General features: G+C 42.3%; 1 protein-coding gene across 1 annotated transcript in view; it reads left to right on the top strand.

Moving 5' to 3' along the window:
• PPP4R2 (protein phosphatase 4 regulatory subunit 2) overlaps positions 1 to 24146 on the top strand; it is a 47725-nt gene extending 23579 nt beyond the window's left edge. The window contains exons 3-9 of the mRNA XM_077451826.1: positions 6933 to 7103; positions 11684 to 11777; positions 15258 to 15295; positions 17050 to 17124; positions 17265 to 17405; positions 19152 to 19444; positions 23213 to 24146. Coding sequence (XP_077307952.1) covers positions 6933 to 7103; positions 11684 to 11777; positions 15258 to 15295; positions 17050 to 17124; positions 17265 to 17405; positions 19152 to 19444; positions 23213 to 23538 — 1138 coding nt within the window. The 3' untranslated portion in view covers positions 23539 to 24146. The remainder of the gene's footprint in view (positions 1 to 6932; positions 7104 to 11683; positions 11778 to 15257; positions 15296 to 17049; positions 17125 to 17264; positions 17406 to 19151; positions 19445 to 23212) is intronic.
• Positions 24147 to 27081: the final 2935 nt, after the last annotated feature.

Here is a 27081-nt window from a genome sequence, read left to right as displayed (position 1 = left end):
CCTCTGGAGAGACCAGTTGGAGGACCCTCCCTGTAGCTTGGCATTGAAAGCCTTGGAAAGCCAACGCCCTGACTTGCTCCTCACTGACTCCCTGAAGGAAACCCGTCTGCTGCACCGAGAGTGGGATCTGTTTCAGGTGCACCAAGGGTTGGTCTACTGAAGGGGCCCCTCTGATGATTATGAAGAAAAATGGCAGCTATTCCTATCTGAAAAACATAGGGAGACAGTATTAACTGCCCTAGACGACACCATGGCCACCTAGGGCCCTAAGAGGACTTTTCACCTGGCGAGGGGCCGGTTCTACTGGCCCTGCATGTAGGCTGAAGTTGAGGACTATTGCCATTCCTGCATCAGATGTATCCTGGTAGTGACTGACCATTTTACTTGGTATGCCCAGGTGTTTTCCACGAGGGACCAACAAACATCTACGGTGGCAAAAATCTTCATTGAGAAATTTGTGTACTATGGTCTGTCCCAACGAATCCACTCTGAGCAAGGGTGAGATTTTGAGAGTAGTCTCATCAAGAGACTTTTAGACCTGTTGGGCATCAGGAAGTCTAAAAAACCCACCCTGTATCGTATCATCCTCCAAGGAGATCCTCAACCGGAGAGATTCAACTGAACCCTCCTGGATATGCTCTGAACTCTAAATTCAGAACAAAAGCGCCACTGGAGCAAGCATATAGTGACTATTGTGCATGCTTATAACGGCACTGCCAATGATGCCACCAGTTACTCTCCCTATAGTTTGATATTCAGACAGTGGACTTGGCGTTCAGAACATCCCTCGCCCATACCTCAGCAACTTTCCACAGAGGGGGTATGTGGATCGCCTGCAGAGACGTCTGAAGACCGCATATAAGGCTCAAGCGGCCTCATATGCCCGAGGACAGAGAAACAAAAACTCTGGGTACAAGTGCAGGACCTACAGCCAGATGACAAGGTACTGCTGAGAAACCTGAGTGTCCCTGGAAAACAAGTTTCCTGACTGCTGGAAGTCGCAGCCCTACGTTGGCCAGCATCTGCCAGGGCTCCCAATATATCAAATCTGGGCAGAGGGAAGCACAGGCCTGCTGAAGACTCGGCATCTCGATCATCTGTTGCCTCTGTCAGAAGCAGTTCACCACAGCCAGATTTACAGTCCACACCCACGGCAGAGGTAAAATTTGCTTCTAGTCCATGGACACCTATGTTTGTGATAAACATTCGCTGATACCGTGCAGCTACAGAGCAAAGCTTCATGCATAGTAATAGTTGTATGTTTTGGTGCGCTACCTCAAAAAAAAAAAAATGCATCTCCATTGTTGGCTGCATTATGATGCATTGGCAGCCCATTCATTTGAGAATTTATTAGTTTTTTTACAGTGTAAATTTGTTAAAAAAATAAAACCAAAGCTGAATCTCCACAGCAAGGGTACAGCAACAAAAACTAGTAAAAGTTCTAACTAGGATCATCATTTTAAAAAAAAAAAATAAAAAATAAAAAATGAATTGGCACTCTACACCCTTCCCACACTCCCGGTCTCTTTGCTGCACTTACCTCAGCGGGTAACTCGGCCTGTAGTGGTGGTCCTGGAATTTGAAAATCATGTTCTATCTCCACTTTTTCCTGGGGATGCTTGTACAGATCAGAGCAGTTCTAATTGGTTAGCGTGGCCACATGCCGACCAATCGGAACAGCTTTGGTCTATCCCAGCTTCACTAGGAAATAAGGACAGCATGGTTTTCAAATCCCAGGACTGCTGCATCCAGCTGTGTGGACAGACTAAACCTGCTTGTCGACGCCAAACTTTTAGTTTTTTTGTTTTTTTTCTCCTGCAATGTTGCCACGCGTATTCATGGTTCTGTGTGACTCTTGAGCTCGCATTTTTTTTTTTTTTTTTTTTTTTTTTTAACTGCAGCAATTACCTGTTTTGGGAGCATTTAAAAAGTCATAAAATTGGCTCATTATCCAGTTGTTGCTCATCTTGGACATAAAGTAAGTTTTTGTTCCTGAACAGCTGATGCAAACCAGTTATACTAGAGCACTTTACAAATTTACCCATGAAGACAGAGCGGTGCACGGATCATTAAAACTAAATGCTCCCTTACCTTTTAACAAGCTGTTTATATGTGTTATGAAACCTTCTGCATGCTGTTGGTCTCGCTTAATGATCTCAAGCAGTAGACTGGCTTCAAGTGGCACTCCACACAAATGGCTTAAAAGACAGTTGCAAATGCATGCAGTGGATAAAATAAGTTTAACACGTCACCATTTTTCTAGGTAAATGTTTCTAAAGGTGCTATTAACATGAGAATTTCACCACATAACAGTAACAACCCATGCACTCCATACATACAAAGACCCCATAACAACTAAGTTCAGAAATTAAGTTGTATGTGAAAAAAATAAAAAATGGAATGACACAGGGAAAATGTTTTGAACGTGCAAACTGAAATGTGTTTTAATACTTCCTACAAAATCCTTTGGTAATGGCGGCTTCGAGACGCCACCTGTGTTTAAAACTAGTCGCATGCATTGCTCAGGTGTGATTTTTGGCCCATGCTTCCACAGCCTATAAATCTTGAAGTTTCTGTGGGCCTCTTCTATGAACTATGAACTATGTCCTTTTTAGTTCTTTCCATAAATTTTTCTATTCGATTCAAATCCGGTGATTGGATGGGGCCATTCTAGCAGCTTTATTTTCTTTCTTTGAAACCAATTGAGCGTTTCTTTGGCTTTCAACATGCTTTTTCTTCAGCAATGGAGTCTTGTGTGGTGAGCGTGCATACAGGCCAATGACAGTTGAGTGCATTGCTTAGTGTGTGTGTGTGTGTGTGTGTGGGGGGGGGGGGGGGGTTTATTTGAAACTATTGTATCTGCTAATTCCAGGTCTTTCTGAAGCGCTCCACAAGTGGTCCTTTTTGCCCTTGGACAACTCTCCTAACAACTCTATTCACTTCTCAAATCTTACAAGGAACACCTGGTTGTCGATGGTTTATGGTGGAATTATGTTTTTTCAGCTTATGGCCCCAACAGTGCTCACTGGAACATTCAGAAGTTTAGTAATCCTCCTGTAACCAATGCCATCAGTATGTTTTGCGACAAGGTTGCAAAGGTCTTGTGATGTTTCTTGTGTGACACCTTTTTTTATAGGCCATCAGTTGAGTGAACAGCTGATATTTGGACTGACAAGGGGCAGGTTTGCTTTCTAATTGATAGATTCTTGGCTTTCCATGCCCCTTTTTTGTGCACCTCCCTTCATGTATTCAATCCTTTTTTTTTTTTTTTTTTTTTTTTTTTTTTTTTTATTCCCTGTGTTATTCAGATTTATTACACATAACTTAATTTCTAAACTTATTTGTTTTGGTTTCTTTGTATGTATGGATTGCATGGGTTGTTACCGACATGTGGTGAGCATTTCATGTCAATGGCACATTTAGAAACCTTTTTACCTAGAAAAATGGTGACATTTACTGCTTTACCTGCTAAAGATTTTTGCAGTTCTATACTAGTGATTTATTGCCCTTAACTGCTAGGCTGCAGCATTTGACTGATAATTCTTTTGCTTCCTGGTTTTGCTTTACAGCAGGGGCATTGAATTAAAATTAATGGGTCCAGTCGGCAAAATTTTTTTGGGGGCAAAGGTCCGAAGCGCATTGTCCTATGACCCTGACTATCTTTTTCCATCAACACACACACGTATCGGAGTCCTTTTTTACATCCGTGTCCTCTGTTTTCCTTGCACATCAGTTACTACTCTATTTTATGTCACAGTTGCCCTGTGTCAATGCGCCACCCCATCCCCCAAAACCCCAACCCCCCCCCCCCCCCCCCTTCGTGTTTTTTTTTTTTTTTTGCAGGATTCTCATCCTCCCCTTTTATAGAATTTGGTAGACTGTCCAGGAGCAGCAGCTTTCATAGAGTGGGGTTGGACAGTGCACCTGTGCCTTCTGCCTACACCTGAATGCCAGGGCTAATCACCCAGTGTGCATGGGCACTAAAACTTCACCCCTAAGAAAGTGAGGGATTCATAGAATATGAATTGAAATGTTACATGAATGTGCAGCTGTTACTGTATTTGGTATAGTGACTATTGGCTCACATCGCAGCTTGAAATGCTTGCTGTGGACTGAGCTGTGGATGTCGTCGTGTAGTGAAATGTTTTGGAAAACTAACTTCCCTGGATCCTGTCCAGGAATTGCCTCACCACAATGTCTCCTGTCATGAGTGCCAGAGTTCAGCTAGCTGGGTGCTGCGGAGGATTTGCAGAGCATCGTCTGTAGCACTTCACTAACAAATGTCCTGAGGTTTTTCTTTTAGCAGAGCCCGACTACCCGAAGTAAATATTGATGCATACAAGTTCACTGACGGCACTGCTTTTTTTGCACTTGCCACATTTGAAGGCGGCTGACCATTGACAGTGATCAGACACGCAAATTGTATCCTTCCTCCAGAATGTAGAATACCTTACTTTTTTGTTCTCTGAAACAACAAGCTTTTGTTAAAGCCCAATGGAACTTTCAATTTGCTCAAACGTTCTAAGTGCTTTGAAAGCTGCATAATCGCAGGCGGAATTGTCCCGTGTTTTTAAATGGCTGCTAAACACAGGACGTGTTTGCGAAGCCATTGCTTCTAATGGCACCCCAATTGCGCAACAATCGCAGCACCATTGAAAGTAATGGCATCGCAAACGTGTCCCACGTTTGGCAGCCATTTTGAAATCGCTAGGTGGAATCGCTGCAATTCTTCCCGTGATCATGTGACTGCAGCCTGTCAGCAGATGCTGATGATTAAATCTCTTGCTCTGTGTGGAAGCAGTGGTCTGTCTGCAGCGATCAAGCAGGCCCTCCGAGTCTGACCTTCATCTCTGCAACCAGCAAAGCTACTGCTCTGGTTGTGACTCAACAGAAGGTGCAGCTGATCTCTGCTTAGGGAGAACTGCTTTTCCACAAAGTGCAAGGGTCCCACTATGCAGTTGCTGGCAGGGGACAGGCTTTACTACGATATTGAACAGCTTTTGTTTAAAGTGATTGTAAAGGCAGAAGGTTTTTTATCTTGATGCACGTAAAGCATTAACCGCTTCCCGACCGCCTCACGCAGATATACTGCGTCAGATTAACGTACCTGAACGTTGTCCTTTAAGAGTCGGATCGCACCGCGTGTCGGGAGCTACGTGATCGCAGGTCCCGCGGACCTGATGTCCATTGGGATACCCGCGATCGTCTCACGGTGAGGAAGAACAGATCAGACGTGTCACACACACACACACAGCCCCTCCCCCCCAGTTAGAATCACTCGCTAGGACACACTTAACACCTACAGCGCCACCTAGTGGGTAACCCCTTCACTACCAGTGACATTTTTACAGTAATGTAATTTTTTAGCATTGATCGCTGTATTAATGCCAATGGTCCCAAAAATGTGTCAATTGTCTGATGTGTCCGCCATATTGTCAGTCGCAATAAAAATTGCTGATCGACATCATCACTAGTTCAAAAAGATAATTAAAATTGCATAAAACTATCCCCTATTTTGTAGACACTATAACTTTTCCGCCAACCAAACGCTTATTGCAATTTTTATTTTTTTCTAAAAATATGTAGAATACGCATCGGCCTAAACTGAGGGAAATGAATGTAATTTTCTTTGGGTTCTTATAGCAAAAAGTGTGTGTGTGTGTGTGTGTGTGTGTGTGTGTGTGTGAGGTGGTGAGTTTTTTTTTATTTTTTTTTATTTTTATTTTTTTCCCAAATTGTCGCTATGTTTTTTGTTTTATAACGCAAAAAATAAAAACCGCAGAGGTGATCAAATACCGCCAAAAGAAAGCTCCATTTGTGGGAAAAGACGTCAATTTTGTTTGGGAGCCACGACGCACGACCACGCAATGGTCAAACAAACTTTTACCCTTAATCTCCACAGGATACCAGTTTAGAGTTAGAGGTCTAGGGCTAGAATTATTGCTCTCACTCTACTGATCGTGGCGATGCCTCACATGTTTGGATTGAACAGTTTTCATATGCGGGCGTGACTTGCATGCAAGCTTGGCAGGATGGTGCATAGTAGCCTATCTGAGGAAGGGGGTACACCCCTAAATGCATTAGCTGTACCCCGTCTTCTATGCATGTCCATGAATTGTTTTTATGGCTTTTGTCAGTTGCATTTTGTGAGTACCCACTTTTATATGAAACATTTTTTATTTAAATTATCTTCGAAATGGAAGATGTGCACACCTAGTGCATTATCTGGTTTTCTTGTAAAAAAAAAAATTGAATTTTTATTTTTTTTCTCCAAAAACATTTTATTAAAATTTTTGATTAAAATCCCAAAAATCTGAATTTTTGCGATCGTGCACATACACAAACAGCGTTCATGTAACTCATAAATGTGAGTTATCGCCACAAACGTCTAGTCATGGGCAGTAATTCTAGCAATAGACCTCCTCTGTACCTCTAAAGTGGTAATCTGTAAAGGCTTTTAAAGCTTCACCTATGGATAACAAAGTTTACTTTGACGGCATTGAACAGTCATGCGCAATTTTAAAGCGGAGCGTATTTTAGTATTAATTTACTCGCCTTTAACAGCTGTTTATTATTTACAAAAAAATGTATCTACTGTTTTTTGCTTTAAAATTCAAAGTGTGAACCTGTAACCCTTTGCACAAAATGGGGTTGATCCTGTTTTGCCCTTACAGAGATCCCCTTGTGTGTGGGGGGTGTTTTTTTTATTTATTTTTTTTATTTTTTTTTTTTTTTTTTTTTTTTTTTTTTTTACATTTTTCTTGTGGAAAAGGGGCTTCTGAAACTTGGGTTGGCATAGATCTTTATTTCTTTATCATAGGACACAGGGAAATTATATATCGTGTGATGCATTTTACTTTTTAAGCCATGACTTTATTTAAAGGTGTTTTGTTTTTAATTAACCCTTTCCCTCAACTTCTTTTTTCTTATAGCGTTCAATGGCTCCAGTTTAAAGATTACTTCATGTTTAAGCTAGAGAAGGTAATGGATGATTTCCGGACATCTGCTCCAGAGCCCAGAGGTCCTCCCAATCCAAATGTGGAATATATCCCCTTTGATGAAATGAAGGACAGAATACTCAAGATTGTTACTGGTTTTAATGGGTAAGTTCTGAGGAAAAAATAACTGAATAGCTATAAGAAGAAAAATCTGAAAGATTTTTAAAATTAAATTCAAAAGACTTTTATAAAATTTCTTTTTTTTTTTTTTTTTTAAACCCCGAATTCAATTTCGCTTTAATCTAGACTGTGGCACAATTGCGGTTGAGGTTTAACATTAAAGTGGTTGTAAACTCAAATGGCTAAAATAAATCTAGCCTTCATGTGTTCATTAAGCAATGCAGTGGGGTGTTTTTTTTTTATTTTTTTATTTTTTGCTCATTTGTGGTTTCTTAGATCTCTCTGCTCTGTATCCCGATCTAAGAAAGCCAAGTGGGAGGGGCTGAAATTCCCCTTCTGTTTTAGGTAAACAGTATAGTCAGTGAATGAAGGGAGAGGGGTTGTGAGGAGAGGATGGAGGGACCATGAGATAATTTTTCACTACACAAACTATGGAGCGGGCAGGGAGAGAGGAGGGGGCAGCTGCAGCGACACTCGTAGAAGAGAAGCTAGATGACGGAGTCAAGCATCCTGACCACGATCTCATGGCTCAGCAGCCATGATAAATGTGGTCAGCCTCAGAGGGGGAAGTCAGGACCAGGCAGAACTAACCAGATACTGTAGGATAATCAAAGGGACAATTGACTAGGCAGTATGCTGTAGCTCATGCCTTAAAGGGACAGGAGCGTGTGTGTGTTTGTTTTTTTTTTTTTTTTGTGGGGGGGGGGAGGGTGTTTAACAACCACTTTATGGAAGTGATATCAACAGCCATCGCAGACTGCGTTGTCAAGTGATATGCCTTTATCCCATTTTCACTTTGAGGGCGGATTTGAAATCGTGCAAGTTCAGCTGGCAATGCCGTCGGACTTCGGGGCCAATTTGACTGACATTCGTGCGGGTTCATGCACATATGGCTATTCAAATCGCCCCCTGAAGTCACCAAAAGTAGTACGGGAACTACTTTTGGGAATCGGTGTGGCATTGTACCAATTCGGACAGTGCCGTTGCCGGCGATTTGATGACTATTCGATGTCAAAGCGGCCCAATGTAAACATGGACTTAGGCTTGATTCACACTGGGGTGACTTGTCAGGTGATTTAGTCACCTGACTCGTCACGCTTCATTCAATGCAAGGGAACCAGTCAGAGTGGCACAAGTCAATTCCGACTTAGAAAAACTACTTGGGCGGGCGGGGGGGGGGCGCGATTTCAGAATGATTTGCATTAACTTCTTTTAAAGAAATCATTTGCAAGCTGCGCTGAAGTCGCACTGTAGGGAGTGGCTTCAGAGTCTGGCAACTTTAAATTCACCTCAGTGTGAACCCATCATTGGTGTCATTGGGAGGAATAGTGCCTGATCTTTGGTGTCATTGGGAGGAACTGTGCACCATCATTGGTGTCATTGGGCCTCATTTGTTTGGAGGAAATGTGCCGTGTCGGTGAATAAAATATGGACCCAAGGGCCGGTTGCAAGCAAAGGGCCGCATTTGGGCCCCAGTGCTGCAGTTTGGAGACCACTGCTCTAGTCCATATCTGCTGACACTTTGGACAACAGCTATCACTCAAGTCCACACTAACAATTGGAAACCAGTCGGAGTGGTTCCTTATCATGTGATCACTGTTGCATGCAGATTGAAGGATCAAAGTGGAACTAAACTTAACTTGTCAAACTGAGAGCAGCCAGCTCTCTATTGCAAAGAGACATGCTATGTCTGTTCTGCTGTAACAGGTACTTTCTCCTTTTTTGCAGTCTTCTGTTGAATGTATGCTAAGCTGATGAAGGTCACTGTGGCAGTTATAGAATTAAACAGATGCGGATAAATTTACAGCATTGGACACCTTGCACGCAGGGCAGTCTATCTGCTGTGCATCCCTCCTGGCATTTTTAGTGTGCTCAGGGGGGAGAGGTACAGAGTTCAGCCTTGCTGAATGATATACCATTGGTATTCACTTTTAGGGCCCCCATGCATAGGGACCAATGGAGTCTGCCTGGCTGCAGACCGTAGTGCTGGACACAGGTCTCACAGGCACACTAAAATGCCCTGTTACCCTTTTTAATTTTTACCAGCAATAAAGCAGCTGGAATGTATATATTTACAATGGAGGTGCAGGTACCTTTTTTACAATACCCCCCCCCCGAAGACTAGTATAGACTTGTCTGGTGACTTAATCAGGGCCCATATGCATTGCAGTCAGAATGTCTGTTCTATGTAGCTCGTCTATGTTTAGGTAACCATCCAAAAATTTGGATCACATAGGCCAGTGAGATTTGTTATTTGGCAGCCGTGCTTTGAATATTGCACAAGATTTATCTGCTCAGCGCGAGATGCTTTATCCCTGCTGAGACTCATCGCAGCTGTTTTAAGGATTTACAGTTGGGCCGAAGCGTTTGAGCCTCCAGCCAGAAGCCCTGCTCTCTTCTGTTTGCTTTGATCCAGGCGTTTTAGGTGACATGATTTTGAGCTAAACAGTAGCCTGGGGTACAATACCATGGCACTTCTAAGCTGCGTTACATGCTCAAAGACTACTGATCGTTTTTATTCCCCCCCCACTATCACTGTGGAGTCATTTCACCTTCTGAAGAGGTTAAATTTGAACTATGGGCAAAACCAACCGTGCCCTATATGATGCAGTCCCTCACTAGCATTAACTCGGCCATCTTTCGCTTTTTGAATCCTCCAGTGTAGTTGCGTTTTATTCATTGTTTGTGTACATTCATGTGTAAATGCCTGCCCCTTCACTGAAATGCTAATTAGTTGCTCCCTTAGTAAGAGCCCGATTTATGGGTGTTACTATTGCTGAGCTCAGGCAGGGCTCAGCTGCCACTACCTCTTAACACGCCCCCTGCACAGGTTTTGTCTTGCACAAGTGCTGTCACTAAGTCTAGGTTCACATCTATGTGGGCTGCGCTTGATGCATTTTTAAAGCAAGTTTTGCCGTGTGTCTTTAGACCCTCGTGTGTTTGTTTTGTTTTTTGTGTGTGCAGTTTTCATGCTTTTTTTTATTTTTTTTAACGCACTATAAACAGCTGGTTGCTAAGGAGTGACCCGGAAAGCCGGCCGCCGCTTTCTTAACCAATAAGTCATCTTCTGTCAGCAGGGTTCAGCTGAATGTAAATAAAAAAATTAAAAAAAAATAGTGAGAAGAAAAAAAAATGGCGTGGCCATCTGCTATTAAGGTTGCGATGGTCGGCTTCTCGGCCCACTCCTTGGCATCAGCTATATACAGTGTTTAAGGGGAAAAAATTGCATCCAAAACACAACACTTGGATTTCTGTTGCGTTTCCAGTGAAGTCTATTATACCCATAACGGGTATATATATATATATATATATATATATATATATATCTAATTTTATTTTGACTATTGCAAGCTTTTTTTGTGTCTGTAATGTCTCAGCTTAAAGTGGCGTAGCTGGGAACCCTGACCATATACCCAGTAAAGTGACTAGTCTCAGATGATACAGAGATAAAGCTAATTTTTCTACATTCTAAGTTGTACCTGTGTATCTACAGTTTTTCTCTTCTCTACATTTGTTCAAAGTGCAGAATTTTTAAAGCTTATCTGAGCTGCCAGAATAAAGGGGCAGAGAGCTGAAACTACACACTGCAGAGCTCAATGAGGAGAGCTGATTGGAGGGAAGACACATACCCCTTCACTCAGGAACAAAATTGAGGCTGTCAATCAGCTCAGGCTCCTTCCCCTGTCATCTATTTATTTTTTTCCTCCTGGTGTCAGGAAAACTTGTCAGACGTGAATCATGCTGATGGCTGCGTAATTAAGTTACCGACACAATTACACTTTCTGCTAGTCAACTTCCTCCACCCCAGACTCGCTCATCCATGTCTCTATGGACCTTGCATTGTGCCCTGGTTCAAATCATTTGGTGGAGGGGGGATTCTTGTGTGGGGTTGTTTTTTTCAGGGGTTGGGCTTGGTTCCAGTGAAGGGAACTCTAAGGCATCAGCATACCAGGACATTTTGCACAATTTCATGCTCCCAACATTGTGGGAACAGTTTGGGGATGGCCCCTTCCTGTTCCAACATGACTGCGCACCGGTGCACAAAGCAAGGTCCATAAAGACATGGATGAGCGAGTTTGGGGTGGAGGAACACAGTCCTGACCTCAACCCAATAGAACACCTTTTGGGATGGATGGCTTCTGGAAGAATGGTCAAACATTCCCATAGACACTCCTAAACCTTGTGGACGGCCTTCCCAGAAGAGTTGAAGCTGTTGTAGCTGCAAAGGGTGGGCCAACTCGATATTGAACCTTGTGGACTAAGACTGAGATGCCATTAAAGTTCATCTGTGTGTATAGGAAGGTGTCCCAATATAGTTACATAGTAGGTGAGGTTGTAGAAAAAACACAAGTCCATCAATTCCAACCTATGTGTGTGATTTTTTTTTTTTATGTCCGTGTTACATTGTATAACACTGTATGCTGTTGAATACTTTTGATTTAATATAGTGTATTTAATAGAGGGATTCCTCCCAGACACATTTAACCTATGGAATATTGAGGTAATTCTGTTTTTCATACATGCTATAAATAAGTACTTACTATATCTCTGTCCATTCTGTCTAGGACCCCATTCACTATTCAGCGACTCTGTGAGCTTGTCACCGACCCCCGGAGGAATTACACAGGGACAGACAAGTTTCTTAGAGGAGTAGAAAAGGTAAATTTAAAATTATATTCCAGACTTCCCTTCAGCCTTGCACAGTTAGTTGTACATGCTCTTCTCCTATACTGAAGTTGCTTACTGTATTTCGCTGCTCACCGAGCTTCTCACAATATACATTTAAAACTATATATCAAATCCCATTTGCTAGGATACACGTCCCTGAACACCAGTCCCTCCGCATTCAGTGCGCAAGACCCAGTACTCATGTACACAGTGGGAGTTGGGATTTGGCTTCCATACCCGTACAGCTGCAGGCTGTATGCGGCTGTACAATTGATCTGTCAATCTTGGGTAGAGAAATACATCTCAATGTACGCTTTATAGCTTTGTGCAAGAGGCCATAAAGACTGCCTTTAAAGCGGAAGTAAACCCTGATGGGTTTACTTCCTCTTTAATCCCCTTCAAAGGTAAAGCATAATGGACTACTATGCATCGCATAGCAGCCCATTATGTGTCACTTACCTGCGAAGTCACAGCTGTCCCCTGTAGTCCGGCACATCCATCTTCTCGGTGGGTCTCACGGCTCCGCCACTGTCATTCGGCGATGACGTCACTCCCACGCATGCGCACGGGAGCTGCCACACGCGGCATATCGCCGTTGACGGGTGCTGCGCTCGGTGCGCCTGCTTGCTGCTGTCTACGGCGCATGCGCCGTAGACAGCGGTGCCTGTCTTTCTGCAAATATCTCCTAAACTGTGTAGGTTTAGGAGATATTTCTTGGACCTACAGGTAAGCCTCTAGGCTTACCTGTAGGTCAAAGTGTGTTGTAAGGGTTTACAACCACTTTAAAAGGAAGATCTACAAACCTAAATATGTGGTTTAAGAATGGAACTATTGTAGACCAAGTATGAGGAAATGGTAAACGAATTTGTAATATCTGTAAGGTAAACCTTACTGTAGCAGAAAATGTATATGATTGTTGGAAACGTACTATAGTCTCCTTTTTTTTTTTTTTTTTTTTTTTTTTTTTTTTTTTTTTTTTTTTATGCTTCCTTATTTGTTATTGCTAAAATGGCTCAATTAATACATTCTATGCATGAAGTAAGAAAAAAAAAAAAGCCCCCCAATACTTACCTGAGCCTATATCTATCTAGTGCTGTTGCAGGAGATAATCTGCTGCCCGTGACTCTTCCCTCCTCATTGGCTGAGACAGCTGCTGTCAATTAGTCAGTAAACCATTGAAGAGACAGCGGGGCCTAGTTGCGGCTCTGTGTCTGAATGGACACAGATGTGGCTCGGGGGCCCCCATAGCAAGCTGCTTGCTATGGGGGGCACTTGCCAAGAGGGAGGCGCCAGGAGCACCAAAGAGGAATGCAAGGAAAGGAGGCTCTGGGCTGCTCTGTGCAAAACCATGACACAGAGCAGGTAAGTATAACTTGTTGGTTTTTAAGCAAAAAAAAAAACAATGACTTTAGTAAAAATGTACATATTGTATATGAAAATGGAGAGGTATTATTCCTTATTTGGTTTCTACTTCTATTTTTGAAATTCCAATGATCTCTGTAGGGTATACAGGAGACTGATACTTTCAAATTCTGTTTCGGAAGCAACGTCGCCCAATTTTCAATAAAGCTTGTGTTAGGAGAGTTGAAAATGTGCTTGTATAGTATATATTTAAAAGGGGAACTTTTAGTTTGGGGTGTTGCTTTAGTGGTTGTAAAGGCAGAAGGTTTATTATCTTAATGCATTCTATGCGTGCAGCAGCCCCCATAAGGGCACTTTCACACTGAGCAGTACCAGGCGTCGGCGGTAAAGCGCCGCTATATTTAGCAATGCTTTACCTTCTATTTTAGCAGCACTTTTTGGCCACTAGTGGGAGCTTTTAACCCCCGCTAGTAGCCAAAAAAAGTTAAAAGCGCCGCTGCCCATTTATTTCAATGGGCAGGGGCACTTTTAGGAGTGGTGTATACACTGCTCCTAAAGCACATCAAAGAAGCTGCTTGCAGGACTTTTTTGAGCTTCCTGCCAGCGTGCTGCTCCAGCGTGAAAGCACTCGGATTTCACACTGGAGTGAGAGGAGAAGCTCTTTGCAAGCGCTATTTAGTGCTATAGCCCCTGTAAAGGACCTCAGTGTGAAAGGGTCTCATTACCTGAGCTCCCGCTCGTTTCAGTAATGTGCACAAGTGCCTCGGCCATCTGGGACTCTCCCTCCTGATTGGCTGAGAGACAGCAACAACACCATTGGTTTCCGCTGCTGTCACTCAAACTCCGCCTAAGAGGAGAGGGGGTGAACTGTGGCTCGCCTTGGGTGCTCCCATAGCAAGCCACTTGCTCTGGGGGGGGGGGGGGGGGGGGGCACGAGAGCCGAAGCGGGACCGAGAAGAGGAGGATCTGGGCTGCTCTGTGCTAAATCACTGCAGGTAAGTATGATGATTATTTTTAAAGAAGGGGGGGGGGGAGGAGAGTGAGACTTTAGTACCAATTTAATGCATTCTGTGCATTAAGATAAAAAAAAAATTCTATGTGCAGCAGCCCCACCAATACTTACCTGAGCCCCATCTCAAACCAGCGATGTTGCATGAGAGACTTGGCTGTTCAGGACTCTCCCTCCTGATGAGACACACAGTGGGCACCATTGTCAGTGAGCAAATGAGGAGAGGGTGGGGCAGAGCGTGACTCTGTATCTGAATGGACACAGAGCATCGGCTCAGTGTGTCTTCATAGTTGCTTGCTGTGGTTGCACTTAGCAGGAGGGAGGGGCCAGGAGCAGGGGTCCCAAGGAGAGGAGGATCCTGGCTTCTGTATGCAAAACCACTACACAGAGCAGGTAAGTATAACATGTTTTTATTATTTTTAAATAAAAAAAAAATACTTTTTTAGTATCACTTTAAGATAAGTATTAGCATTATAATATGATTTTTTTTTTTTTTTTTTTTTTTTTTTAGACACTAAAGTTTCATGTTCTGTTTTTTATTTCTGACAGCAGAGCTGGTTACATCTGGCCATTTTGAATCCTTTTCTTATAGTGAATAGTACATAGGTTCTCAGACAGTGGTATGTTTATCCCAGGAACTACAGCTTTAGTTTGGAACTCATCAACCAATAAATGATGAAACTGATCTCATTAAAAGGTCAGTTCGCTAAGGCATGATGTGGTGTTTTTTTTTTTTTTTTTTTTCCTTTCTTTTAAATTTCACAGTAAGTGGTCTATTAAAAAAAAAACTTTATTACATGTACTCCTGTATTGTACTGTCCTTTTTATCATCTGTTTGGAAATATTACATGGGCCGATTCACAGAAGTGATTTTGTTAGCTGTGCTGGTTATGTCCTTGTCAAGGGCTATGCTAGATAAATTGACATAACTGGTTCAGTTTATACGTTTGGAGAACGCAGACAAATTTCTGGTTGATGGTGGAACTTTTACCTTATTTTTTTTATTTTATTTTTTATTTCCTTTTGTATGCATATCGGCCTAAATATTCACATGCCTGCTCAGTGTGCTAGACTGACTTGTTTTATTTTTTATCTTGCAGAATGTTATGGTTGTTAGCTGTGTGTACCCTTCTTCCGAGTAAGTGCATTTTGCTATTTCTGGGCCTACAGAAATTTGGGGTTTATGAATCGATATCCTTGTAATTTTTTACAATCTGTTGGCTTTGATTTTTATACTTGAGATAGTCTGACATTACAGTAATTCTGCTTCGTTGTGACATCATAAGATTTGCACTATACGGCTGGAATATGTGGACACCCCTCCATTGTTTTCAGTGAAGGGTACTGTTAATTCTACAGCAACGGCACTTTATGCATTTGTGTGCTTCCAACTAGGGATGCACCGATACCATTTTTTTGTACGAGTACCGATACTTATTTTCTTTTTTTTTTTTGTACTCACCGATACCACTTAGGGTCCTTTCGTGGATATCCGTTTGCTCAGCGGGGATCACTCCGTCAATCCCTGCTGAGCAGGGAGATGACAGGTCCGTCTCTGCACACTGCGCAGGGACAGACCTGTCACAGTGCCGCTCTCACCTATGGGAGATCGGATGAAGACGGACCACAGTGTCCGTCGTCACCCGATCAGATCCGCAGACGAATGGAAAAATAGCTTTTTCCTCAGTCACACTTTTTCGGATCGGAGCGGGTCAGATGTCAGTGGATATGTCACCGCTGACATCCGACGCTCCATAGAGCTCTATGGAGCATCCGTTCAGGTCCGCCTGAAAAACTGACAGGGGGCCTGAACGGATTGTCAGTGTGAAAGGGGCCTTACCGATACGGCAACTGTTTTTTTTTGTTTTTCACTTCAGCTGTCAGCAATGATACAATGCATTGAAAAGTAATTTATAAATGAAATAGATTTTTTTTTTTTTATTTTTTTTTTTTTTAATTCTTATGCCCTTTTTTCAATGTGAAAATGTTTATATATCTGTGCAAAATATTCACTAACCAAGCAAACAAAAAAAGTTTTGTTTATCGTTTCATAAAATAGACTTGAACAAAAAAGGAAAATAGGGAGTTAAGGCTTATTAGAGTAAATGAGGGGTTAAACTGAGGAACATTTGGTCATCCCTTTTTATCTGCAGATGAAGAAACAAAGATTCAAAAATAAACAATGTTTCTTTTTATTTTGGTGTTTTAGAAATAGGTTGCGTTTTTTTTTTTTTTTTTTTTTTTTGACAGCTCCAATTACCAGACTTCTTTAAAACGTCAGCTGTCAACAGGGGAGACCCAATGACGGCTCAGAGAACCGAGCCCGAAAATATCGGTTTCAGGTATCGGTGTATTTGCAGGAGTACCGATACTCGTGCAAATCCTCTGTATTGGTACCGATGCTAGTATCTGTGCAACCCTACTTCCAACCTTGTAATGGTTTTGGGAAACCTCCTTTTCTGACAAAGCGAGCTCCATGAGTCATGGTGTTGAGGCATTTGATTGGCCTGCACAGAGCACTAGCCTTACTAGAACAACTTTTAGGGATGAATTGGAACGACAATTGTGAGCCAGATATTCTCATCCAATATCAGATGCTCTTGTGACTATATGGGCACAATTTCCCACTTGCAAATCCTGAGTAGAACCTTCTCCGAAGGGAGGGGCTGTTATAGATGAGGGAAGTGGGCTCTATATTAATAATGCCCATGGTTTTAGAGTGGGCTGTCTGATGAGCTCTTATAGGTGTAATGGTCAGGTGTCCACAGACTTTTGCCATATTCAATTTACTGTGAGAGGACTGGCCAACATGGCATGTTTGTGAAGGCTAATCTTGGATACATTATTTAATCTTGTATACTTTAATATTTAAATGCAACCATTCTTTTATAGGAAAAACAATTCATCAAGCCTGAATCGAATGAACGGAGTAATGTTTCCAGGGAACTCCCAAAATTACACTGACAGGTATGTGGCCAAGATGAGAATCCTCTAGGTCTGTTAAATAGGTTTGTGTGTGCCATGTGTTAAAATCATTGCATTGTTTGGTTGATATGGAACACTAAATCACTGTTTTTATTTTTTATTTTTTTATTTTTATTTTATAGATCAAACATAAATGGTCCAGGCACCCCAAGACCACTGAGCAAATCTAAGCTGTCCTTATCGAGCCCCACTACATCGAACGGTTTACCTGACGGCGCAGAGAATAAGGACTCTGATGTGCCTCAGAAAGACAAGAGTCACAGGTTGTTATTTGCATGTATGAAATGTAAATCGTTGTCAGCCTGCACCCAAATTAAGTCTGCAGTGTTAAGTAGCCCAAATGGGAGATGTTTTAAAAATGAAGAGCTCTTGGATTTCCCTTTTTTTTTTTTTTTTTTTTTTTTTTGCCACTGTCTGGGCAGCATAGTTTATACCACAAGGAGCTTTATTTAAAAAGAAAAGTTGTTTGCAGACTTGCCCTGTTCTCGCATTCTGAGGAAGTAGCAGATCTGATTTAGGACTTCTGAAGCACTAACATGAGTGAGGACAGAGGCCATGTTCAATTAATAGAGAGGAGCGTCAGGGGTGTGTGCGTGTAATATCTGTATAACCAATCTCCTATATCCTTTGTGATCGAATGCTGACCTATTACCACTCCAAAGCTAAAACAAAGTTTTGCTTTTAAAGTGATTGTAAAGGCAGAAGGTATTTTTACTTAATGCATTCTTTGGATCAAAATAAAAATCCTTGTGTGCAGCAGCCCCCTTAATACTTACCTGAGTCCCATCTCTATCCAGCGATGTGCACGAGTGTCTTGGCCATGATTGGCTGAGACACAGCAGCAGCGCCATTGTCTGACTGATAGCAGCAGGAGCCAATCAGAGAGGCTGAACCATGGCTCCCCTGTCTGAATGGACACACACCGATGTGACTGGACTTGGGTGCCCCCATAGCAAGCTGCTTGCTGTCTGGGCACTCGATAAGGAGGGGCTAGGAGCACCAAAGAGGAGGAACTGGGCCCTCTGTACAAAACCACTACACAGGGAAGGCAAGTATAACATGTTGTTTTTAAAGCAAAAAAAAAAACTATCACTTACAAAATAAGTACAATGAAATACATTTTTCTTTTTTCTTGTAGCCAAATACAATTTCCCTGTAAAATGTATCTTAAAACAAAAGGCTTTTTTTTATTTATTTTTTTTCTTTTCTTTCCCCTTCCTATGCTAGCATTAATCTTGCCATTCACAGAAGAGCTAAGCAGGTTTTGTTTTGTCTGATAAAAGCCTGTGCGAGAGCCTGTGTGAGAAATATATGGGGACTGCCACTGTAGACCACCTTCAAAAAAATGCTTGCTACCTGGCTATTTCTGGCTTCATTATGTTGAACTGACTCAAACATGCATCCAGTAAAGCCAGAGAAGAGACAGAATTTTGAATGTATACTTATTGTATCTCATTGGCACATTGCACAGGTTTCCTGAAAAGGGTCCCTGTCAGGTCTCTAAACCAACATGGCACCCCTCTGTAAAAATAGAGGTATTATACTTGCCTCTCTTGTGGACTGTGTCTGCTACCTTTCCTCCTTTCTAACACTACAGCCGCCATGGTTTGGCTCCATCCTCTGACTCTTGCACTGCTATAGAAAGGAGCCACAACTTGTGTCTAGGGGGATGAAAGCATCAGATATACGTGGAAGCATCAAATGCTGGAGAAACTGATGGAAGCGGTAGTGCTGGAACGGCTGCCGGCGAGGGGAGTATAACTCTCTTCTATTGCAGGAGATTACCATTTTGGTAAGTTTAGAGATCTAACCGGGTTTCCAACTTTCCTCTACAGTCATTTTGTCATATAATAACATGCATCGTTGAGTACGTCCAATATTTGTAACTCGTTGTAGTGTTTTTAAAGAATGTAAATACATTTTACATGTTTGCAGAATAATGTGCCAAACTATCAGGCCTTCTATTTGGGATTTATTAATTCTAATTGGACTGTTTTTTTTATCTACAGTGACTCCCTGTCACCTGATGATGATGATGATGATGATGAGAGTTCTCCTTCAAGCACTGTGAAGAATAAACACTTGGAGGAAGACCCCACAGAGGAGCACGAGGTTAAGAGGCTGAAGTTTGACACGGAGGACGAAGAGGAGGAGCAGACTGCCAAATCTGAAACCTCATCCAGCCAGACTTCCAGTGAAATGGCTGAAGAAACTGAAGCTATATCTGAAAGTGAGGAGAAAGAGGAGGAGGAAGAGGAAGAAGAAGAAAAAGAGAGCAGCGATTCAGACCATACTGCAGAAGGTGGGCACCTGTCTCAGGCCTGCAGTTCCACATCTGCTGGACTGCATATATAGGCTTGTACATTGACCGTTGTCTCATGATATAATAAAATGTTAAATTTTGTTTGATATCCCGTTACACTGCTCAACCTTTTTAGATAGCTGGGTGCAGTTCAATAATTCAGCAACTCACAAAAAAGTATAATAAAACCCATTTACTTGGCTTGGAGCGGAGTTCCACCCAAAAATGGAACTTCCGCTTTAAGGGAGGTGACCCCCACCCTGACATGCCATATTTGGCATGTCATTTTTTTGGGTGGGGGAGCCGGTACCCTGGCACTGGAAGGGAGATCACCTCCCCCCCTCCATGCTCCCTCTCGGCAATAATCTGGGACACGTCACAGGTCCCAGATTGCCCAGCCAATCGCGCCTGACACATGCACAGTGGGTGCGGGCGTCCACAGTTACAATGCCGGTGCCGCGGATAGGAGGGGGTGGCAAGCGGGGCTGTGTATGCCAGCATCGCTGGGACTGGAAAGAGTCCGATTTATTAAGTCAGCAGTTGCAGTATTTGTATTTTTTTTTTATTATTATTTTTATTTTTTTAAAGCGGAACACCACTTTATCACCTGTAATACATATTTAAAGCGGGAGTCCACCGGGACTCCGCGTTTTTTTTTTTTTTTAAAAGACGGCAACAAATACTGCAGCTGCTGACTTTTAAAATAGTGACACTTACCTGTCCAGCGCGCCCGCGATGTCGGCACCCGAAGCCAATCTCTAGGTCGTCTGTCGGGTCCTGCCGCCGCCATCTTGGGTATGGGAATCAGGAAATGGAGCCTTTCGGCTTCATTTCCCGGTTCCCTACTGCGCATGCGCGAATCGCGCTGCGCAATAAGGACGCTCCCCGCTGCCTCTGGGATCTGTGTTTCCCAGCAGGCAGCGGGGCACTTGCGGAAAGGGGCATAAGTTACGCCCCTTTCCGCAGAGAGCTATCCCGGAAGTGGGTGCAGTTACCTGGATTATCCAGGTAACTGCACCCCCCTCCCCCCTGAAAGGTGCCAATTGTGGCGCCGGAGGGGGGGGGAGGGTTCCGATGAGCGGAAGGTCCACTTTAGGGTGGACCTCCGCTTTAAATACAGCATCACCCCATTCCATTGGAGTCCTAAACATCTAATTAGTACCTGGAAAGCAACACTCATTAGACAGCTATGGATGTAATCAACTAGTCTTGGGGGGGGGGGGGGGGGGGGAGAGAGAGATGGAGCTCTACATATAATTTTATATTGCAGAGGGCTTTTGTTTCATTTTTTGGACAAATAACCATTCATGTAAGCAAGCAGGAGGGAAAAGGGCCATGTGGTCCATGATGGCTTAAAGAGGAGCTCCAGTCAATATTGTAAAAGATTTGAGCTTTGAAAGATTTACTCCCTTTCATGACAAGGCCATTTTTGGCAATATAGCACTGTTATTTTAACTGCCATTTGTGTGGTTATGTGACGCTGTACACAAAACTGATGTCCTTGGGGTTTTTTCCCCCACAAATGGCTTTCTTTTGGTATTTTATAGCGACAATTTTGAAAAATGTTTTTTACTTTCTGCTATAAAACACATCCAATAAAAAAATCGAATTACTTCACCAATTCAGGCCAATATGTATTCTGCTACAAATTTTGGGTAAAAAAACAAATGGGTGTATATTTGGTTTATGCAAAAGTTGCATCTACAAACTTTTTTTTTTTTTTTACACAAGTTGGTATTGAAGGCGATCAGCGACTTATAACGGGATTGCAGCAGATAAATCGGACACTAATTGACACTTTTTTGGGGACCAGTGACTCCAATACAGTAATCGGTGCTAAAAAAAAAAATGCACTTTCACTGTACTAATGACACTGGCAGGGAAGGGGTTATCATAGGTGATCAAAGGGTTAAATGTGTCACTAGGGAGTGCTTTCTAACTGTATAGGGGTGCTTTAACTGTGGGAAGACAGATCAGTGTTCCTGCTTTGCGGAAATGCAGGATCTCTATATTCCCTGGTCACAGAATGCCAAACTGCCAGACCGCAGTTCTGCCTCTGTTGGGGAAAGTTTGGCGGGTCCTGGTGGATACCGGATCCACTGATTGGCTCCCGCTGTGTCAAATCACAGCAGGAGCTGGTCGCTGGTGTTAAGTGTGTGTACTACAGAAGAGTGGGATCGCCAACCCGCAGTATGTGTACGTGGGGCAGTCGGCAAGCGGTTAATAAATACACACTCACCTGTCCCAGGATCCAGTGTTGTGCTCACACAAGGGGGGTGTCAGGGACTGTGTTCTGTCTCCAGCGTGGCATCTTAAGGGTGGGACCCAGCTGTGACAGCTTGCGGCTTCACAGCTGGTTGTCCACTGTATGCTTGAGCTGCGCTGTGCATGGTGAGTGGTCCCACAGTCTTCTGTGACTTGTGCCCACAAACCTTTGGCCAAATAGTGTATTAAAGCCACATTAGCAATTCTGCTAGTATTGGGGGGGGGGGGGGGGGTGGGTGGGTGTAGAGTGCTGTAATCTATTTATTTTCATTCGACAGACACGGCACCTTTTTAATCTTGACCTTGGTTATATCACCACCTTCAGCAGAAAACTAGGCAGAACACAAAAAGCTGTACAGTATCGCCCAGGGGGTGGTCCTACTTGCTATAACCCCTCACTCTGTTACCAGCATGTGTGTATAGATGATAGAAATAGACACACACACTATCTCTATCTATATCTCAGCCTTTAGTAGGCTCATCATTAGGCTGAACTGGGATGAAAAACATATAAGGGAGCTTTTTACTTGCTAATGGATCTGTATTTCTCCTCTTCCAGGTCTGCTGGGGAGGGAGACCTGATTTTTCTCCGCTGCAGTTCAGTAACACATACAGGTTTTGGTTATCCTTTGACTGTCCAATCACAGACTGGGGGAGGGACAGCAAACTGACAAATTAATCTCGCTCTGCTCCTATCAGCATTTCTCTTGTTAGCCCGTGGGCACAGTTTGTCTGTGAATGGCCTAGTCTAACCTAGCAGAGGCAGCCTGGCCTGTGACAAAAGGACAATACGTAACCTTTTCCTGATCGAACCTGTAGCCAAAAAACTGCTTCAGCGTGGTTTTCCAGTTCTGGGATGGCGCCAATGGACCTTCTCCCAGAACTGCGCCTGCTGCAGTGTGTATCCGACGCGCTCTGTGATCGAGGTAAAGGGCCAATCACAGCGGACCTTTACCAAATGATCAGCTGTGTCCAATCACAGCTGATTACAGTGTAAACACACTTGCTGTTTTTTGGCGTTACTTACCTCACTTGCCGTCACAGCATGAAGAGAGGAGAGCCGGTAATTGGCAAGTGCGACAGGAGACATCTACACTGATAATCAGGGCATCATTAGTAGTGCCCATCGGTAAAGGGGAAAAAAATTACTACTTTGCAAAATTTTATAACTTTTTTTATTTTTTAAGAAAGGTTTGTTTTAGCGCAAAAAAAACAGGTGTGAATAAATACCACCAAAAGAAAGCTCCATCTGACTCGAAGGTAAAAAATTTAATCTGGGTACAGTGTTGCATGACTGTGCAATAGTCATTCAAAGTGCGACAGCGCTGAAACTTGGCCTGGCCAGGAAGGGGGTAAAAGTGCCTAGTAGGCAAGTGGTTAAAAATGGCCAGAATCTCTAACAAGGCTGCAAGATGGCAAGGAAGGGTAAAGGTACTGTTGGTGTTTGTTTGTTTTTTTTTTTTTTTTTTTTTTTTATCGCTCAACTTTTGTATTTGGTTACAGAATCATTGATGACACCAAGCGAGTCCACAGCCGAAATCTCTGACAAGCAAACCAGCGAATCTGAAACTGTGAGCAACTCTGAGGAGGAGGAGCCTCTTCAAATGGAGGAATCGGGACAATGTGAGGCAGAGAGCGATTTGCACAGCGATGGCGAGGAGGCTGCAACGGCAGAGAGCGTGGCTGACTCAAGTAAAGCTGACGCTGAATGCAGTGACACTGAGCAGCCGGGAACTTTTGATAAGTCCCCTGAAATCCCTGCAGAAACCCCCATGGAAAACAGCGAGGAAGCCACAGATGTAGCAGACGAACCTATGGAACAAGACTAACTACAACAACACTTCATAGACACAGTATTTTCCCAACAGTTCTGTTTTTACACTGTAAACAAATTTTACCTAAATAAAGTGGACCTTTAGTTTTACAAAAAAAAAGAAAAAAAACAGCAGGTTGTGAAAACTCAGAATTTTTTTTTTTTTTTTCTGGAATCAGAAATGAGCTTTATTCACCCCACCCCCTCCCCTTCCTCCCCCTTCATCCCCTCCTGTGTCAGAACTGTGAAAACCCTTCAGGTTCTGTTCACCACTGACTTGGTGGTTTTGGTCAAATCAGTGGTTTGTGTATAGATGTTTTTTTTTTTTGTTTTTTATTAATTTCGAAGAGGTTTTTAAACTGGAAGGTTATAATTTTGACAACCCTTTTTTTCAAGGTTTCAACATTTTGGTTAAAAATTAAAAAGAAAACAAACAAAAAAAAAAATGAATCTATGGCGTCTCGTCCTCTGTCATTTTAAGTTCATTTCAGCAAAGCTCTAACCATAATTAAGGTGATCTATTCTGTTGACTTTTAAAGAAAATATATAAGCTAGACGTTTTGGGTCCCCCTTGCCTGCATTGTTTTTCTTTGGCAATAAATGTTCTAGATTGAAATTCCATAAGTCCTTGTTTTTTTTTTTGTTTTTTTTTTATAAAGTCTACCTTTTTTTCTTATTTTTTTTTTTCCATCACATGACTGAAGTGGCCATTTTGTGTGCTAAGCCCCCCTTTTTCAGTCTTCGCCGATCTGATCTTTTAAGGATTGGTCCTCCTGGTGATTCCGTGAACAGATTTTGTTAACTGCAGATTGTCTGCTTTGGCCTAAATTCTAGGCTAAAAAAATAGCTTAGTCTGAGGTGCTGGCAACATTTACACTTTACAACACCATGCAGAGAATCTTATAAAGGAGATAAAATGGTGCAAATTTTTAACATTCCAAGAGACTGAACCACCCTCTCCTTCTTTTTTTTTTTTTTTTTTTTTTTATGATTTTTTTTATTTATGGGGAAGAAGAAACTTTCTATATCCTGCGCTTGAAGCAAACGGGTCTTTGTAAGGTGGATACTTGCTGGCCTGGATGAAAAAATAACACACGAAAAAGGGTACTTATATTCTTTTGTTGCTTGAATCTTGAATTTCTTGACTACAAGATAACGTGTTTATCCAAGATGATACTGTTGTATGCAATGACATTTGCAAAGTTGTTCAGCTGTATTGAGAGAGAGATAATATATTTACGTGTGAACTTGGACTGAATGACTGAAAGTTCCTGCAGTGCGTTGAAATCGCCATGATTTTTGTATTTTTGAAGTGAACTGAAATTCAGTTTTTTTTTTTTTTTTCTCTCCCCCAAACTTCGCCTTCTAACAGCCAGTGAATTTAATGCCCTTTGACCTTCTCAAAGCACAATTCCTGCTGTTTTAACATCTTTGCCATCCAGACTGATGACCGGTCTCCGCCTCACGATCGCTGGCTGTCGAGTTTCTACCTGGTTTCTTCAACTGAATAGCTTTTTTGATATATAGAATTTTTAAATTTCGGTAAAAGTAGATTTTGTAGAATGTAACGAGTGTTCACTGCCTTTTGTGGAGCGTTCTTTAATTGTATAATTTCTGTGTGTACAACTGATTGCTTTGGGCTTTCAATACAGTATTCATATGAAGCAATAAATATTTATGTTATAAGAGACGGAGTACATTTTTATCAGATATGTGCACCTGGAAAAAATAAAGTGGATGAATCCTACCCTTTTTTTATTTTTTTTATTTTTATTTTTTTAAAAGGAGTGTAAGCTGATTAATCTCTGTGGGCATGGACCTGGTTTTCCACTCTCAATGTCAAAATGCCACTTAAAGGAGTTTCAGCTTTTTTTTTTTTTTTTTTGTGGGGTAGAGTCTATGTAGATTCCAAGTCTTCCTTCCATTCTGCTGTTTTGTGTTTCTTTGAAAGACTTCCTGTTTAAAGCAATATCAAACCCAAAAACAAAAATGTAATCTATTGCAGTTTACCAATACAAACCCTCAACAGTAAATTCAGTCTGTATATGCAGTAAAACATTAATGTAATATTCACTGTGGCACCTAAGGGCGTATTTTGTAAAAAGGCTGTTTGTTCCTGACTTCTCTGATCCGCCCCTTCCACAGTCCCTGATCCATCTGATTGAACAGAGCCAGCCTTGGGGGCACTCTGCACATGCTCAGTTTGCTAGTGGTGAGAATATATATATATATATATATATATATATATATATATATATATATATATATATATATATATATATATATATATATATATATATATATATAAATTATTTATAGGGGTTTTATTTATTTTTCTTGGCCGGGTGCATGTGATTGACACAGGGCCAATTGGCACTTTCCAGACAGAGGTTCAGGGGTCCTGCAGCCTCATAGGACAGTCAGAGTAGATTGAAAATTCTTACTACAAGTGTTAACCAGATGCCGATAGAAGTCACAAGACTGCTATATACTGCTGATACGATGTTATTTAGCACTTTATATTTACTCAAATACTTGCATTTCCATGTTCTGTGTACTGAGAGACCAGATATAGCAAAAGCAGGTTCCTGGTTTTAGTAACACTTTAATATGGGGTGACTGCATCAGTTTTATTTTTTTTTTTTTTATTTTTTTTTTTCAGGCCTTTTCTTTTCTTTTTCACCTGGTGATGCTTTGAACAGTAGCCTTATTTGTCTGGTGGGGAGGGTAGAGCTTACTAGCAGATTTTAGCTGGCAATAGGTACAATAAATGGTTTGTCTCAACTCTGTAACTGCCTTTTTTATCTGGACAGCTTGGTCTGGTAAAGTGAGTTGAAAAATAACAGACTTGCTGGCAGGATCCCCAGGTGGAAAAAAAAGACAGACAACAAATGCATCCATCGCATCTAAGGATTTGTAATCTGCGATTTATCCCCTTCCCGATGCTGCTTCATCTAGAACTTCTAGATACCAGGCGTTGGGCGTACAGGTCATGTGACTGCTCTGACTGTCACATGATCGTAAAGCTCCTGATGGCAAGTATGCATTGGGAGTTTCCTGTCCCCCCCCCCCCCCCCCCCCCTGTCTGTGCTGTGGGTGTGTGCGCTCACAGCACAGTGTTTTGTGGGTTTTTTTTTATTTATTTATTTTTTTTTTTTAAGTACACTTGCCTGTCTAGCGATTAAGCCATGTTGTCGCCTGGGCTGGCTCTTCCTGCGTAAACTTGTCTACTAAGGGAAGCACGCTGTGATTTATTGAATGGGGGGGGGAAGGGGGACCTAGGTGATCCGAGCAAAAGTAGAAGTGGCTACTTGTCAAAACCAGGTACCTGCTCCCCCCCCCCCCCCCCAAAAAGTGTCCTATGGGGGGGGGGGGGTAGTAAGAGGAGTCAGAAAAGTGCCACTTCTTTTTATAATAAACGTGTTTTACTTCACTTGCTCTTTGCAATGGTATTGCACAGAGCAGCACCATGCTTCTGCTTCTCCTGCCAGCGCTCTGGGCTTCCCCTCTCCTCGGTGTGCCACCATAGGCATCCAAAGGCAAGGGAAGAGAGAAAACA

The sequence above is a fragment of the Lithobates pipiens genome, unplaced genomic scaffold (assembly GCF_037356315.1).
Source record: "Lithobates pipiens isolate NorthernLeopardFrog02 unplaced genomic scaffold, aLitPip1_a1.2 Scaffold_23, whole genome shotgun sequence".
Lineage (NCBI taxonomy): Eukaryota > Metazoa > Chordata > Amphibia > Anura > Ranidae > Lithobates > Lithobates pipiens.
The sequence above is the reverse complement of the archived record's forward strand: the minus strand, read 5'-3'. Positions and strand labels throughout refer to the sequence as shown.